Genomic DNA, 15,685 nt, shown 5'->3' on the forward strand with positions numbered 1-15,685 from the left:
ACTTCAACCTAGAGGAGATGGACCTTTCCAAGTCCTAGAAAAGATCAAAGATAATGCTTACAAGATCGATCTACCAGGTGAGTATGGTGTAAGTTCTTCTTTTAATGTTGCTGATTTGACTCATTTTGATGCAGGAGATGAATTCATAGCTTTGAGGAAAAATGTTGCCCAAGAAGGAGAGAATGATGTGGACATAAAAGCCTAAACTCAAGAGGCCCATGATCAGAAGGCCCAAGTCCACGACGAAGAGGATAAAGGTCAAGATCCAATTCAATTCTTAGGTGGGCCTATGACTAGAGGGATGCTTAGAAAAACCCAAGAGGCATTGCAGCACAAAGTGGCCCATTTGCTAGAGACCCAACAATTGACTCAACACATGGAAGAGGTTAGACTTATTACATGCATAGCTTGCTTGGAGAGCTAGAAGGCCAACTGGAAGATTTAGTTTTTATTTTATTATTATTATCCTTTTATGTCTTAAGTTTTAAAGTTGTGTTAATTTTGTTTTGTAAAGGGCAGTATTAAAAATAAAAATAATAAACTACTACATTTCAAGATTTGAACCCAAGACCTTAAGCTTATAATGCCTTTATCAATCCACTTGGGCATATTAGCTTCTGTTGGGATATTAGTATTTTAATTTTCTTTATTTACTTCTAAATGAGGCAAACTCAAACTAAAGTTGTATTAAACATTTTGGGAATTAAAAAAAGGGACAGACTATTCAGATTATATTTTTTTGAGTTTTAGCTCTGCTAGGGTTCTTCCTTGCATCGACTGATCTTATCAAGAATTCTCCAATTCTTGTGGCGATCTTTCTTGGCTTATCAAATAATCATATTTGTGGTGCCTTCCTTATAATCGATTGATTCACATCATTTGGTATTCAAAGCCAGGTTCTGGGGGGGCACTATTCACGCGCATTGTTCACGTGCACTGTTCACGTGCACTGTTCATGCATACTGTTCATCGGTACTGTTCAAATTTCTATTTTAATTTTTTTTTCCTGTTTCATTCCTTCTTGTTATTGTGTATCCATATATTTCTTTCGGTGATTATCTTTCAATTTAAAACATAAATTCTGCCAAAAAAAAAATCTGCAGCAAAAGAAAAAAAAATCTGCAGAAAAAAAAAAATCTGCAACAAAAGGAAAAAAAATCTGTAGCAAAAAAAAAATATATATATATATAAATATATAACAGTTGTTCTTCCTTAAATTTCATGCACATTACCTGTTTGATAAAATTCCTAAGTGTCAAGTGTCTTCCTTGTTCTTTGCTAATTGTCCTTTGTCGGTATTACAATTTTGTTTTATTCCTTATGATTTCTATCCTTGAAGGTGATTCTTAATTATAGATTATTTGATTCTTGTAAGAACCTTAAGTCAGAGAATGAGCAGAAAAAGGCAAGAGTGAATATTTACATAAAAGCCAAGTTGAGAATAAACACGAGTGGTACATCTTTGAGTGCAAACACGTGAAAAGAGTGGTAAGGTCCTATTACTTCACATTCTTTTTTTTTCTATTTTTTTTAGTTGAACTATGGCAGGAGTAGGTGGTGGTGGTCCTCATTTAGAAGGAGCTCAAAGATTGTTACTTGAAGCTTGTCGCCACCGGCCCGAAACGGGCTTTCGGCATTCGCGAAGGATGGTTGGACTCTTTTATTTGTTTAAAAATATGGATTGCTAGAATGACTTATTCTCAAACTGAGACCTCGTCAAACGAGCAATTTTATTAAAAGGCTCACCAATCCATGTTAATCCCAAGCGGGACCCTCCATGGATTAGCGGTTTTCATAAAAAGGAAGGGTTCATGGAGTCGCCACCAATGTTTTACTCAAAACATTGGAAAAAGAGGTTTAAGGCAATCGATTCAAAAATCGACTTCGGCCATTACAACCAGAGTCGGGTAAGGGAGTCGGTTACGCGTGGGGAAGGTGTTAGCACCCCACAGCGCCCCTTTCGGGTTCCCTATGACAGATTATTTATTAAATAATAGTGCGAAATTACTAAATTACCCCTATTTATTCTAAGCAATTATAACTTAACTATCTACATGATGACAGTTAAATATACACACAGAAAGCAGTAAAAGGAAGGTCTTAAGAAGAAACCTTTGAAGCGTGCTTTTATATTCCAGTAAAACTGGGAAGCTTTTTGGCGTTCCCTCGCTCTACAAGCCCGCTCGCTCCCTCCTAGAAAATTTTAACTATGGAAATCCGGAGGATTTCCCTTCGACTCAGTTCGAGACTCAAGCAAAAAGCTCAGAACTCGAGAACTTTGTCGGATCAACTCTCCGAGTGATTTCTAGGCAGAGCACTGCTCAAAAAAACCCAGAATACTCAAGAAGAGGGTTAAAACTCAGTGTAAAAGTGTAGAATGACGTCCAATTGACGTCATATTTATAGGGATGAGGCGCAATACGGCCTCTGGGGGTCAATACGGTCCGTATTGAAGTTTTGAACTACAATACGGCCGTATTGAATTCAGTACGGCCGTATTGAAGTTCAAAAAACCTCAATACGGCCGTATTGAGTTCAGTGCAGCCGTATTGAAGTTCAGTGCAGCCGTATTGAGTTCAGTGCAGCCGTATTGAAGTTCAGAAACTTCAATACGGCCGTATTGAGTTCAGTGCGGCCGTATTGTAGTTTAAAATGTTCAATACGGCCGTACTGAACTTTTGGGAGGCCGTATTGGGCTTCATTCCTTCCACTTTCTTATTTTTTGCTACTCTAAGACCTCTAAACCTACAGATTGTCATCCCACGGTCTTCTTAGAGTCCCTTTGGCTGACTTTCCTTTGATCTTCGAGAGTCTTCAAGCTTTATTTCCGACCCGGACAATTTTAGGGGTCTACAGCTGCCCCCCCTTTACTTAGTCGGACGGCCTTTTGGTGTACCGGCTGACAAGTAAAGGAGTTGACCCAATTGTCCGGGTGATGTGCCAACCTTCTGACTTGTAGCGTCTTCCGGTGGAAAATTGTTGAGTAGCCTCTCCAGGTTGTTGCATACCTCGGCGCTTCTGACAACCTCGGTAGCTAAGTTTACCCTCTCCAGGGTCAACTTCACTCGACGCCCGAGCCGGAAGTTGAACACCAATGTGCCTCTGACGACGCTGATGGTTGAGTACTGTCTCTCCAGACCTTGAGTACCGTCTCTCCAGACTTTGAGTACCGTCTCTCCAGACTTTGAGTACCGTCTCTCCAGACTTTGAGTACCGTCTCTCCAGACTTTGAGTACCGTCTCTCCAGACTTTGAGTACCGTCTCTCCAGACTTTGAGTACCGTCTCTCCAGACTTTGAGTACCGTCTCTCCAGACTTTGAGTACCGTCTCTCCAGACTTTGAGTACCGTCTCTCCAGACTCTGAGTACCGTCTCTCCAGACTTTGAGTACCGTCTCTCCAGACCTTGAGTACCGTCTCTCCAGACTTGTGCATACCTCGGTGCTCTCGACAACTGGGTAGCTGAGTACCGCCTCTCTAGGCTTGTGCATACCTCGGTGCTCTCGACAACTGGGTAGCTGAGTACCGCCTCTCCAGGCTTGTGCATACCTCGGTGCTCTCGACAACTGGGTAGCTGAGTAGCGCCTCTCCAGGCTTGTGCATACCTCGGTGCTCTCGACAACTGGGTAGCTGAGTACCGCCTCTCCAGGCTTGTGCATACCTCGGTGCTCTCGACAACTGGGTAGCTGAGTATTGCCTCTTAGGCTTTGAGATGATTTTGTCTCCACAGTCCACTATGCTGCTTCGACGTTTTTTCTGATTTTGTGCCACTGAGGGCTGGATAACGCAGGGATCCGTCTAGGGGATGTGCAGTCATTCATAGGTTCTTGTGTCCCAACTTTCCTTTGCATAGTTGGTGCCCATTGAGGAATTTCTGTTTCCCTGGGGTGTAGACACGAAGATGCTCTTTCTGAGATGAGCGGTGCCTTATGATTGGCTGACGTCCTTTCGACGTTGGTGGAGTATCTCGGTTATCCTTATTCGGGTGACTCTTTTGATTTTCTGATTTTGTGCCACTAAGGGCTGGATAACGCAGGGATCCGTCTAGGGGATGTGCATTCATTCATAGGTTCTTGTGCCCCAACTTGCATTTGCATAGTTGGTACCCATGGGGAATTTCTGACTCCTTGGGGTGTAGACACAGATGCTCTTCTTGAATTGAGCGATGCCTTATGTTTGGCTGACGTCCTTTGACGTTGGTGGAGTATCCCGGTTATCCTTATTCGGGTATCTCTTTTGGGTTTTCTTGGTTTTATTGCCTCTGCGTAGGCTGTTATCCGCTGAGGGATTCTGTCGTTAATTTTGTCTAGCCTCTTCTGTTAGGCATATTATCTTGATGTTCAATGATTGGCTGAAAAGCCAAATTCCGCTTGGGGAATTGTAATCGATCCTTTTTTTTTTTTTTTTTTTTTTTTTTTTTGGGTTTTCCTTTTTGAAGGAGTGCCTCTTGTGTAGGCGACTGGGGATTTGAAGTTCTTATGTATCCCAGAGTATTATTTAGAAAGCCTCTTCAGGCTTAGCTTCACTCTTCGTTTGAGTTGGAAAGCTATCTTCCACTGAGGAAGTTTAAATCCTTTGACTTGGATATTTTGTTTGGATGATCGCGCTTCCATTGGGGATTTTGACGATCTTGCTTTGATAGCTCTCGCTGGGGATTTGTTCCATGAGCTTAAGCTGAGGTTTCTCTGGGGAGTATTATTTCTGCGAGCCTCTCCAGGCTCAGTTATTCTGAGAGAGTATTATTTCAGCAAGCCTCTCCAGGCTCAGTTATTCTGAGAGAGTATTATTTCAGCAAGCCTCTCCAGGCTCAGTTATTCTGTTGAGGGAGTATTATTTCGGCGAGCCTCTCCAGGCTCAATTATTCTGAGAGTATTATTTCAGCAAGCCTCTCCAGGCTCAGTTATTCTGAGAGTATTATTTCGGCAAGCCTCTCCAGGCTCGGTTATTGAGTATTATTTCGGCAAGCCTCTCCAGGCTCAGTTATTTTGTACGAGTATTATTTCGGCAAGCCTCTCCAGGCTCAGTTATTCTGTATGATTTGTTGGATTTTCTGTATTTTGCCTTTTTGTTGATTTTGGCTTTTTCTGTATTTTGCCTTTTTTGTCGATTTTTTGGCTTTTTCTGTATTTTTGCCTTTTTGTCGTTTTTTGGCCTTTGTTGACTGCTGTCATACACAAGCAATTTTCTATTTTTTCTATTTTATGCAATTGCCTCATGATAAGGTCTTTGAATGTGCAACTAATGTGTGTGTGATGCACAAAAATGCAAGTTAATTTTGTTGATGTTTTTTTTTTTTTTTAGAAAATGAATGGCTCCCCCTATCCTCCTTTTCTTGGAGGAATTTCTGTCATCGACGAGAGGGAATATTTTTGTGAGCCTTTTATGCAGGAGATTACGGATTTTATAGGAACCCCTCCAATTTTCTTTATTGACCGATTATTAAAGGAATTTCGTACAATTTTTATGAAATACCAATTTTAGAGGCATAATCACATGGTCAAGAGAGAAGAGAAATGAATAGATATTTTATTGATATTCGCAAGTGTTTTTTACAGAAAGATATACAGAAGGAATTTCTGAAGAATGGTTGGCCTGGGTAGGCTATTTACATTGGGCTTAACAATTATATCTGTAATTGTTGCTCCGTACGTTCTCCTAGTTGTTTCGGGTGAGATGCCTGAGCCAGGAGTGTAGATGCTGCAAGACGCTTGCTTCTAGAAGATAATCACTTGAGCCGCCTTTCGGTTTTCGATTCAAGTGATCGTTGCTTGCTTTGTTTTTGTATCTTATTCTTTTGCCCCTAATTTTTGCCTAGGACATATCCTAGCGGGGATAAATTCGCCTTTGTTTTGCCTAGTACCCTTGTACTGGCGGGCTTTTTATTTTGCCCTAACTTTTGCCTAGGACGCCCTTTTTTGGGTTTTCATCCTAGCGGGCCTATGCAAGCAACGTCTTCAAGCATAGTACTTCTTTACCACGTCAGCGTTGACTGGGTATCGAAGTTCTTTTCCATCCATGTCTGTGAGGATCAGTGCTCCTCCTGAGAAGGCTCGTTTTACCACGTATGGTCCTCCGTGATTTGGGGCACACTTTCCGATTTTGTCCTTTTGAGTTGGTAGCAATTTCTTCATTACCAACTCTCCCTCATGGTAGACTCGAGGGTGGACTTTCTTGTCAAAAGCCTTTTTGATCTTCCTCTGATAGGCTTGACCATGGCATATGGCGTTCAGCCGTTTTTCTTCAATGAGGTTCAACTGGTCATACCGGCTTTGAACCCATTCTGCTTCGGAAAGTTTTGTTTCCATGATTACCCTTAGAGAAGGTATCTCGACTTCGACGGGTAGAACTGCCTCCATCCCATAGACGAGGGAGAATGGAGTAGCTCTTGTAGATGTGCGTACTGAAGTCCTATAACCATTAAGAGCGAAGGGTAACATCTCGTGCCAGTCTTTAAATGAGACAACCATCTTTTGCACTATTTTCTTGATGTTCTTATTGGTTGCCTCGACTGCCCCATTCATCTTTGGCCGATATGGGGAAGGAGTTATGGTGTTGGATCTTGAATTCTTGGCACAGTTCTTCCACCATTTTGTTGTTCAGATTAGATCCATTATCAGTGATGATTTATTTCTCCGTGCTTCCACTAGATTATCCTAAAATCTTTTGGGACAAGAGAGAAAAGAAAAGAAAGATATTTTTGTTCTGAAGTTTGTGTTTTAGAGGGGATTTATTTTTCAAAAATGGTTTTTGTAAGAATGGATGGCCAAGGTAGGCTTATGTGTTTAGGCTTTGTTTGATTAAACACTTATGAAGTTAAGAAAATCTTTGTTTATTGACGTTGTGATTTGACAACTTAGATAACTTCCCTTGAACCTTTCTTTTTGAATTCGGTTCATGGTACCATCATGGATTTATTTTTGTTTTTTGATTGTCCTTATTTTTGCCTAAAACACCCTTTTGTGGCGTTTTAGCGGACCTTTGTTTTTGTTTATTTTTGTAACCCTAACTTTTGCCTAGGTCACCCTTTCGTGGGATTCCTAGCGGGTCTTTTGCTCTTATTTTTGCGCAGTCCCCTTTTTGAGTTTCCTGCCGAGCTTCTTTTATTTTGAAAGATTTCTTTTTACCCATGATGGCACTTGTCAAGGCCAAGGGAAGGTGCTCCAAGTTGTCACACACACCTCCACATAAAAATGATGTGGGTTTATTATTATTAAGATGATTTTAACCTCATTCATGTTTATTCAAACAGGGTTAAAAATAATGTGGTTTAGAATTTTATTATAAGCAAGAAAAGAAGCAATGAAGAATGATTTTATTATAATCATAGCGGAAACATGTATCCTTATTTCATCACTGATATGGGTCCCAATTTTGACCTCTTATATCTCTCGGCCATGCCCCAAATTCACAGTTTCCAATTTCTCTTGACGAGTTGGAGTAGGCGAGCTTCTCGTTCTAGCAGTCTTTGCAGATCCGGAGAGATGGTCTCCTCATCACTCTCCAACTCAACCCATTCACTTTCGGATCCCGGTCAGAGCGAACAATTACAGACATAATTATTTTATTGGTTCTGTTTAGGTTTAGAATTATTAATGTTAATGAGGAAAGAGAGAAAAGAACAAAAAAGAGAGTAATGTGTGAAAAATGCCTCTTTATTGATATGTATTAAAACTGTGCGAAAACCCTTATTTACATGAAAAGGTTCTCATGATCTCGGGTACTGATCATGAGTCCCTAAAAGAGAAAAGAAAAATGTGGAGGGGTCCTATCGTGGCTTGCCCTTCTCTCTATTCCTGCTTTGGCAGAGGATTCTTGCTCACGTCGGGCGCTGTCGAATCGAAGGTGACCCACCCAGCATCAATAAGGTTTTGGACCTTGTATTTAAGAGCTAGGCAGTTCTCTGTTGAATGCCCTGGTGCCCCCGAATGGTATAAACATTTGTCTTGTGGCTTGTACCAATCAGGGTAAGGTGGGTCGATCTTCCTTGGTGGAACATGAGCTAGAAGTTTGGCTTCTACTAGCTTCTGCAGGAGATCGCTATAAGTGGTCGGAAGTTTATCAAACTTCTTCACAGGGGTGAATTGCGATCTTCCCGACTTCGAAGTGGAAGTAGCCGAGGGTATGGTTATAGCATTGACTCCTCCCTCTCTCTTCTTCCCGAAGGTCTTCTTAGCTTCATATGATTGGGAAGGCTTAGCCAGCTTCCCACTTTTAAGTCCTTGTTCCACTCTCTCCCCAATGGTGATGATGTCCGAGAAGAGTGTCGTTGTGTTCCCTATCATTTTATCGTAATAGGGACCAGTCAACGAGTTGATGAATAAGGACACCGTCTCCTTATCCGACAGCGGGGGCTCTATCTGTGCCGCCAACTCTCTCCATCGTTGGGCGTACGCCTTGAAAGATTCATCACTTTTCTTACTCAAGGCTTGAAGATCTAACCTATCGGGTGTTAGGTCGATGTTGTATTTATAGCGCTTGAGAAAGGCGTCGGCCAACTGCCTCCATGTATGTACTAGATTTCCATCTAGCTGCATATACCAATTGAGCGCAGTATCGGCTAAGCTCTCTTGGAAGCAATGGATCAAGAGCTTTTCATTTGTGGCATATGCAGCCATTTTGCGACAGTACATGGTGAGATGACTCTTAGGGCAAGTCGATCCCACATATTTTGGGAAATCTGGCACTTTAAATTTGGGAGGGAATTGGATGTCCCTCACCAAGCACATGTCGGCGGCATCTTTGATGTCAAAATCATGCCCCTCCATAACTCTTAGCCGATCCTCAAGAGCATGGAATTGTTCCTTTGAAACCTCGGGCTCTTTAATCATGATCCCCGCCCCAAGGGGTACAGCTCGTGGAGGTTCTTCCTCGTGCTCCTCCTCCTCATGATGATGGGACTCATGGTCACTGTGGTGAGACCCATGTACATTATGATGACGCATGAGTTCCATCATTTGCGCCATTTGTTCTTTAAGCTGTGAGAGCTCGGCTGTAAGCTTCTTATTTTGGTCCTCCAGCGCTTCCATCTTCTTGATTTTCTGCGCGCGTGTGAGGACAGAGAGATGACCAGCCACTTTCTAAAATGAATGTTTTAATTAGTTTATTTATGGGATGAATACGCTCTTGACATGAGCTTGATAACCCTCCATTTTTAAGGCGCTGCCTTTTTAAAACAGAGTGTTACCACCCTCCTTGACTTATGATCCCTCCCCAACGGAGAATCTCGATAATTATGGGTCTCTTTTACTCATGTCAAGAGGTATTGGTGAACCTAGAATGCATGGTTTATGAGGATGCATGATATCTTATTGGTAATGATGCACATGCTCCTCACTTTTATTATATTTTCACACATGGTCTTTCCTCTCATGTCATGGTTTTTTCATGCATGGGGATTATTCTTTAGACCTTATCACGAGGTTATTTATTAATGCACAAACAATTGCACATAAGCAAACAATTCACTCATCCACGAACAGTCACGAGCGAATCACGAGGTAGGGGTTTCCTGCAGAAAGGTGCATATTCAAGGTGGTTCTAACTGTTCTCACCGGTCTGAGGCCCCCAAGGTGCCCCCATTATAGGGACCCAACTCCTCTCGTCGTAAGTCGATGGAAAGCTCCAACGCACTGTCGGACTCGAGTTCATGGTTATCACCTTGAGTGATGCTTTCCGACAACGGTCTACGGGCACCTATAGACCCATTCGACAACCGGCCGTACTAACATCCACTCCCTATGGCTTACCACTCATGCCCCCGGGTATAGAGGGAACTGTTGTGTGCAAAGGTTTGTGTGCAGTTTTTATTTCAAACATTTGCGAGAATTTAAACATACAAAAGTTATTAAAGCCATATAAATAAAGCATGTTATCATACAAACAAGGGGTAATAAAGTAATTTTAACTATTATTTGTTAAAAATAATCTGTCACTAAATGGGACTGACTCTCGAGGCTTCCCCAGTGGAGTCGCCATCTGTCGCCACCGGCCCGAAACGGGCTTTCGGCATTCGCGAAGGATGGTTGGACTCTTTTATTTGTTTAAAAATATGGATTGCTAGAATGACTTATTCTCAAACTGAGACCTCGTCAAACGAGCAATTTTATTAAAAGGCTCACCAATCCATGTTAATCCCAAGCGGGACCCTCCATGGATTAGCGGTTTTCATAAAAAGGAAGGGTTCATGGAGTCGCCACCAATGTTTTACTCAAAACATTGGAAAAAGAGGTTTAAGGCAATCGATTCAAAAATCGACTTCGGCCATTACAACCAGAGTCGGGTAAGGGAGTCGGTTACGCGTGGGGAAGGTGTTAGCACCCCACAGCGCCCCTTTCGGGTTCCCTATGACAGATTATTTATTAAATAATAGTGCGAAATTACTAAATTACCCCTATTTATTCTAAGCAATTATAACTTAACTATCTACATGATGACAGTTAAATATACACACAGAAAGCAGTAAAAGGAAGGTCTTAAGAAGAAACCTTTGAAGCGTGCTTTTATATTCTAGTAAAACTGGGAAGCTTTTTGGCGTTCCCTCGCTCTACAAGCCCGCTCGCTCCCTCCTAGAAAATTTTAACTATGGAAATCCGGAGGATTTCCCTTCGACTCAGTTCGAGACTCAAGCAAAAAGCTCAGAACTCGAGAACTTTGTCGGATCAACTCTCCGAGTGATTTCTAGGCAGAGCACTGCTCAAAAAAACCCAGAATACTCAAGAAGAGGGTTAAAACTCAGTGTAAAAGTGTAGAATGACGTCCAATTGACGTCATATTTATAGGGATGAGGCGCAATACGGCCTCTGGGGGTCAATACGGTCCGTATTGAAGTTTTGAACTACAATACGGCCGTATTGAATTCAGTACGGCCGTATTGAAGTTCCAAAAACCTCAATACGGCCGTATTGAGTTCAGTGCAGCCGTATTGAAGTTCAGTGCAGCCGTATTGAGTTCAGTGCAGCCGTATTGAAGTTCAGAAACTTCAATACGGCCGTATTGAGTTCAGTGCGGCCGTATTGTAGTTTAAAATGTTCAATACGGCCGTACTGAACTTTTGGGAGGCCGTATTGGGCTTCATTCCCTCCACTTTCTTATTTTTTGCTACTCTAAGACCTCTAAACCTACAGATTGTCATCCCACGGTCTTCTTAGAGTCCCTTTGGCTGACTTTCCTTTGATCTTCGAGAGTCTTCAAGCTTTATTTCCGACCCGGACAATTTTAGGGGTCTACAAAGCTATGACTGCACAAATGCAAATATTGATGACAAAAAATAATCAAGAGCTCTATGAGAGGATTGAAGGAATTGAAAATCAACTAAATCAAGATGTCGGAGGTCCTAATAGAAATAGGGGAGGTAGAGGCGGTAATGGAGGTCCTAGACAAAACAGACTTGAAGGAGTGAAGTTGAATGTTCCCCCATTCAAAGGTAAGAGTGATCCAGATGCCTATCTAGAGTGGGAGACGAATATTGAACATGTGTTTTCATGCAATGACTATACTGAAGCACAAAAGGTCAAATTGGCAGCAGCTGAATTCTCAGACTATGCCCTCATTTGGTGGAACAAATATCAAAAGGAAATGCAAAGAGATGAGGAACGGGAAATAGATACATGGGCTGAAATGAGGAGAGTCATGAGGAAGAGATACGTTCCAACTACTTATAGTAGAACTTTGCGTTTAAAACTTCAAAAATTAACTCAAGGTAGCATGACTGTTGAAGAATACTATAAGGAGATGGAGATAGCATTGATGAGAGCATATATAAAGGAAGAAAATGAAGCAACAATGGTTCGTTTTCTGAATGGCCTAAACATTGATATTAGGGATGTTGTGGAATTGCAGGAATATATGGAGATGGAAGATTTGTTGCACAAGGCTGTACAGGTTGAACAACAGCTCAAGAGGAAAGGTATAGCAAGGAAGAATTCTTCCAGTTCTTATAATCCAAAATGGAGGGATAAATTTAAGAAGGAAGGAAGAAATTTATCTAGTTCAGGAGTGACTCCTCCACAAGGGAAATCACCAACAAAGCCAAATGCATCTGTTTTTCCCACTGGAACTAGAAACATCAAATGCTTCAAATGCTTGGGAAGAGGACATATTGCTTCTGAATGCCCAACTATGATCATGAAGGAGGATGGGCAAATCACTAGTGAATCTGAACCTGATGAAGAAGAAGTGGAGAAAGAAGAGGAAGCATTCCAGGGTGATATACTAATGGTAAGGAGGTTGTTGGGAAGTCAGATACAACCACTTGAGCAAACCCAAAGAGAAAATATTTTCCACACTAGATGTTCCATCAAAGGTAAATTATGCTCTTTAATAGTTGATGGCGGAAGTTGTACTAATGTGGCTAGTTCCATATTAGTATCTAAATTAAATTTGGGAACCAAACCACATCCTAGGCCATACAAACTTCAATGGCTTAGTGAAGATGGAGAGATGAAAGTAACTCAGCAGGTTGAGGTGTACTTCTCAATTGGAAGGTATAATGATAAGGTGTTGTGTGATGTGGTTCCAATGGAGGCAACTCATCTCCTCCTAGGGAGGCCATGGCAGTATGACACAAAAGCACTACATGATGGATTCACCAACAAGATTTCTTTCATGCCAATGACCAGAAAATTATTCTCAAACCATTATCTCCTAGAGATGTGTGTGAGGACCAAATAAAAATGAGAGAAAAAATAATGCAAGAGAAAATAGAGAAGAGTGAAACACCTATCAAAAGTAGAAAGAAGAAGAGTGAAACACTTGAGGGAAAGAGTGAAACACTTGAGAGAAAAATGAGTTGTTTAGCAAAAGAGAGTGAGGTGAAAAGGATTTTTCTTGCTCACAAATCACTTTACTTGATGTACTGCAAAAATAATATTTCTGTTGCTGACAATTCAAATAAAATTGTTATTCCTCCTAGTGTTGAATTTATTTTGCAGGAATATAAAGATGTGTTTCCGAAGGAGTTACCAAAGGGACTGCCACCTTTGAGGGGAATTGAACACCATATTGATCTCATTCCAGGAGTGTCATTGCCCAACCGACCAGCATATAGAAGTAATCCCCAAGAGACTAAAGAGATCCAAAGGAAAGTCGAAGAATTGATGAGCAAAGGATGGGTACAAGAGAGCATGAGCCCATGTGCAGTTCCAGTCATTTTAGTCCCTAAGAAGGATGGAACATGGAGGATGTGCACTGATTGTAGAGTCATCAACAACATCACAGTTAAGTATAGGCATCCTATTCCTAGGTTAGATGACTTATTGGATGAATTGCATGGTGCCTATACTTTTTCAAAAATTGACTTGAAAAGTGGGTACCATCAAATTAGGATTAGGGAAGGGGATGAATGGAAAACTACCTTTAAAACTAAGTATGGTTTGTATGAGTGGCTAGTGATGCCCTTTGGGTTAACTAATGCCCCAAGCACTTTTATGAGATTGATGAACCATGTCTTAAAGGAATTTTTAGGCAAATGTGTTGTGGTGTACTTTGATGATATTCTGGTATATAGCACTAACTTTGATTTGCATGTTGAACATTTAATTGCTGTCATGAATGTGCTTAGAGAGGAAAAATTGTTTGCTAATATTGAAAAATGTACCTTTTGCACTGATCATGTTGTGTTTTTGGGATTTTTTGTGAGTTCTAAAGGGGTACAAGTTGATGAGGAAAAGATTAGAGTCATCCAAGAGTGGCCTACCCCTAAGAATGTGAGTGAAGTGAGAAGTTTTCATGGGTTAGCTAGTTTCTATAGGAGGTTTGTTAAGGATTTTAGTACTTTGGCTGCACCTCTTAATGAAATAGTTAAAAAGCATGTTGGGTTCAAATGGGGTGAAAAACAAGAAAAGGCATTTTCTGAACTTAAGCACAAACTAATTAATGCCCCCATTCTTGCATTACCAAATTTTGCAAAATCTTTTGAAATTGAATGTGATGCATCTAATGTGGGTATTGGGGCTGTTTTGATGCAAGAAGGTCATCCAATTGCTTATTTTAGTGAGAAGCTGAATGGGGCTACCCTAAAGTACTTAAAAGGACAAGGTAAGCTTAATAAGAGGCATGCTAAGTGGGTAGAGTTTCTAGAGCAATTTTCATATGTCATCAAGCATAAAAAAGGAAAAGGGAATGTAGTGGCTGATGCTTTGTCTAGGAGACATGCATTGCTCTCTGTGCTTGAAACTAAACTTTTTGGTCTTGAATCTTTGAAAGACATGTATATGCATGATGTGGACTTTGCTGCATGTGAAAAATTTTCTGAAAATGCTTACTATAGGCATAATGGATTCTTGTTTAAAGCAAATAGATTGTGTGTGCCTAAGTGTTCCATTAGAGAGCTTCTTGTGAGTGAATCACATGAGGGGGGGTTGATGGGTCATTTTGGGGTTCAAAAGACTTTGGAAATTTTGCAAGAACATTTCTATTGGCCCCATATGAAGCGTGATGTACATAAATTTTGTGATCATTGTATTATTTGTAAAAAGGCTAAATCTAAAGTTAAGCCTCATGGATTGTATACCCCTTTGCCTGTTCCTGATTTTCCTTGGATTGATATATCTATGGACTTTGTTTTGGGGTTGCCTAGAACAAAGAATGGAAAAGATTCTATTTTTGTTGTTGTTGACAGGTTTTCAAAAATGGCACATTTTATACGATGTAAAAAGGTTAATGATGCTTGCCATGTAGCTAACTTATTTTTCAGGGAAGTTGTACGACTCCATGGGCTACCTAGGAGCATTGTAAGTGATAGGGACACCAAGTTCCTAAGTCATTTTTGGAGAACGTTGAGGGGTAAGTTGGGTACCAAATTACTTTTCTCTACTACTTGTCACCCACAAACCGATGGACAAACTGAGGTAGTGAATAGAACTTTAGGCACTTTGCTTAGGACTGTTTTAAAGAAAAATATTAAATTTTGGGAAGAACATTTGCCTCATGTAGAGTTTGCATATAATAGGGCTGTCCATAGCACAACTAAATGTTCACCATTTGAAATTGTGTATGGATTTAATCCTCTAACACCACTTGACTTGTTACCTATGCCTAACATTTCTGAATTTAAACATAAAGATGCACAGGCTAAGGCTGAATATGTGAAGAAGTTGCATGAGCAAGTGAAAGCTCAAATTGAAAAGAAAATTGAGAGTTATGTCAAACAAGCCAACAAGGGCAGAAAGAAAGTTATTTTTGAACCTGGTGATTGGGTTTGGGTACATATGAGAAAAGAGAGGTTCCCTGAACAAAGGAAGTCCAAACTTCAACCTAGAGGAGATGGACCTTTCCAAGTCCTAGAAAAGATCAATGATAATGCTTACAAGATCGATCTACCAGGTGAGTATGGTGTAAGTTCTTCTTTTAATGTTGCTGATTTGACTCATTTTGATGCAGGAGATGAATTCATAGCTTTGAGGACAAATGTTGCCCAAGAAGGAGAGAATGATGTGGACATAAAAGCCTAAACTCAAGAGGCCCATGATCAGAAGGCCCAAGTCCACGACGAAGAGGATAAAGGTCAAGATCCAATTCAATTCTTAGGTGGGCCTATGACTAGAGGGATGCTTAGAAAAACCCAAGAGGCATTGCAGCACAAAGTGGCCCATTTGCTAGAGACCCAACAATTGACTCAACACATGGAAGAGGTTAGACTTATTACATGCATAGCTTGCTTGGAGAGCTAGAAGGCCAACTGGAAGATTT

General features: G+C 40.9%; 1 protein-coding gene across 1 annotated transcript; it reads left to right on the top strand.

Moving 5' to 3' along the window:
* The first annotated feature begins 10,555 nt into the window (after positions 1–10,555).
* LOC145956329 (uncharacterized) lies at positions 10,556–15,447 on the top strand. The gene is made up of 3 exons (XM_083071913.1): positions 10,556–12,299; positions 14,696–14,779; positions 14,930–15,447. Exons 1-3 carry the CDS (start codon positions 11,231–11,233, stop codon positions 15,445–15,447), a joined length of 1,671 nt encoding a protein of 556 aa, XP_082928039.1. The 5' UTR covers positions 10,556–11,230.
* Positions 15,448–15,685: the final 238 nt, after the last annotated feature.

Source organism: Cajanus cajan, chromosome 3 (assembly GCF_000230855.2).
Source record: "Cajanus cajan strain Asha chromosome 3, NIPB_CcT2T_4, whole genome shotgun sequence".
In the NCBI taxonomy this organism is placed as follows: Eukaryota; Viridiplantae; Streptophyta; class Magnoliopsida; order Fabales; family Fabaceae; genus Cajanus; species Cajanus cajan.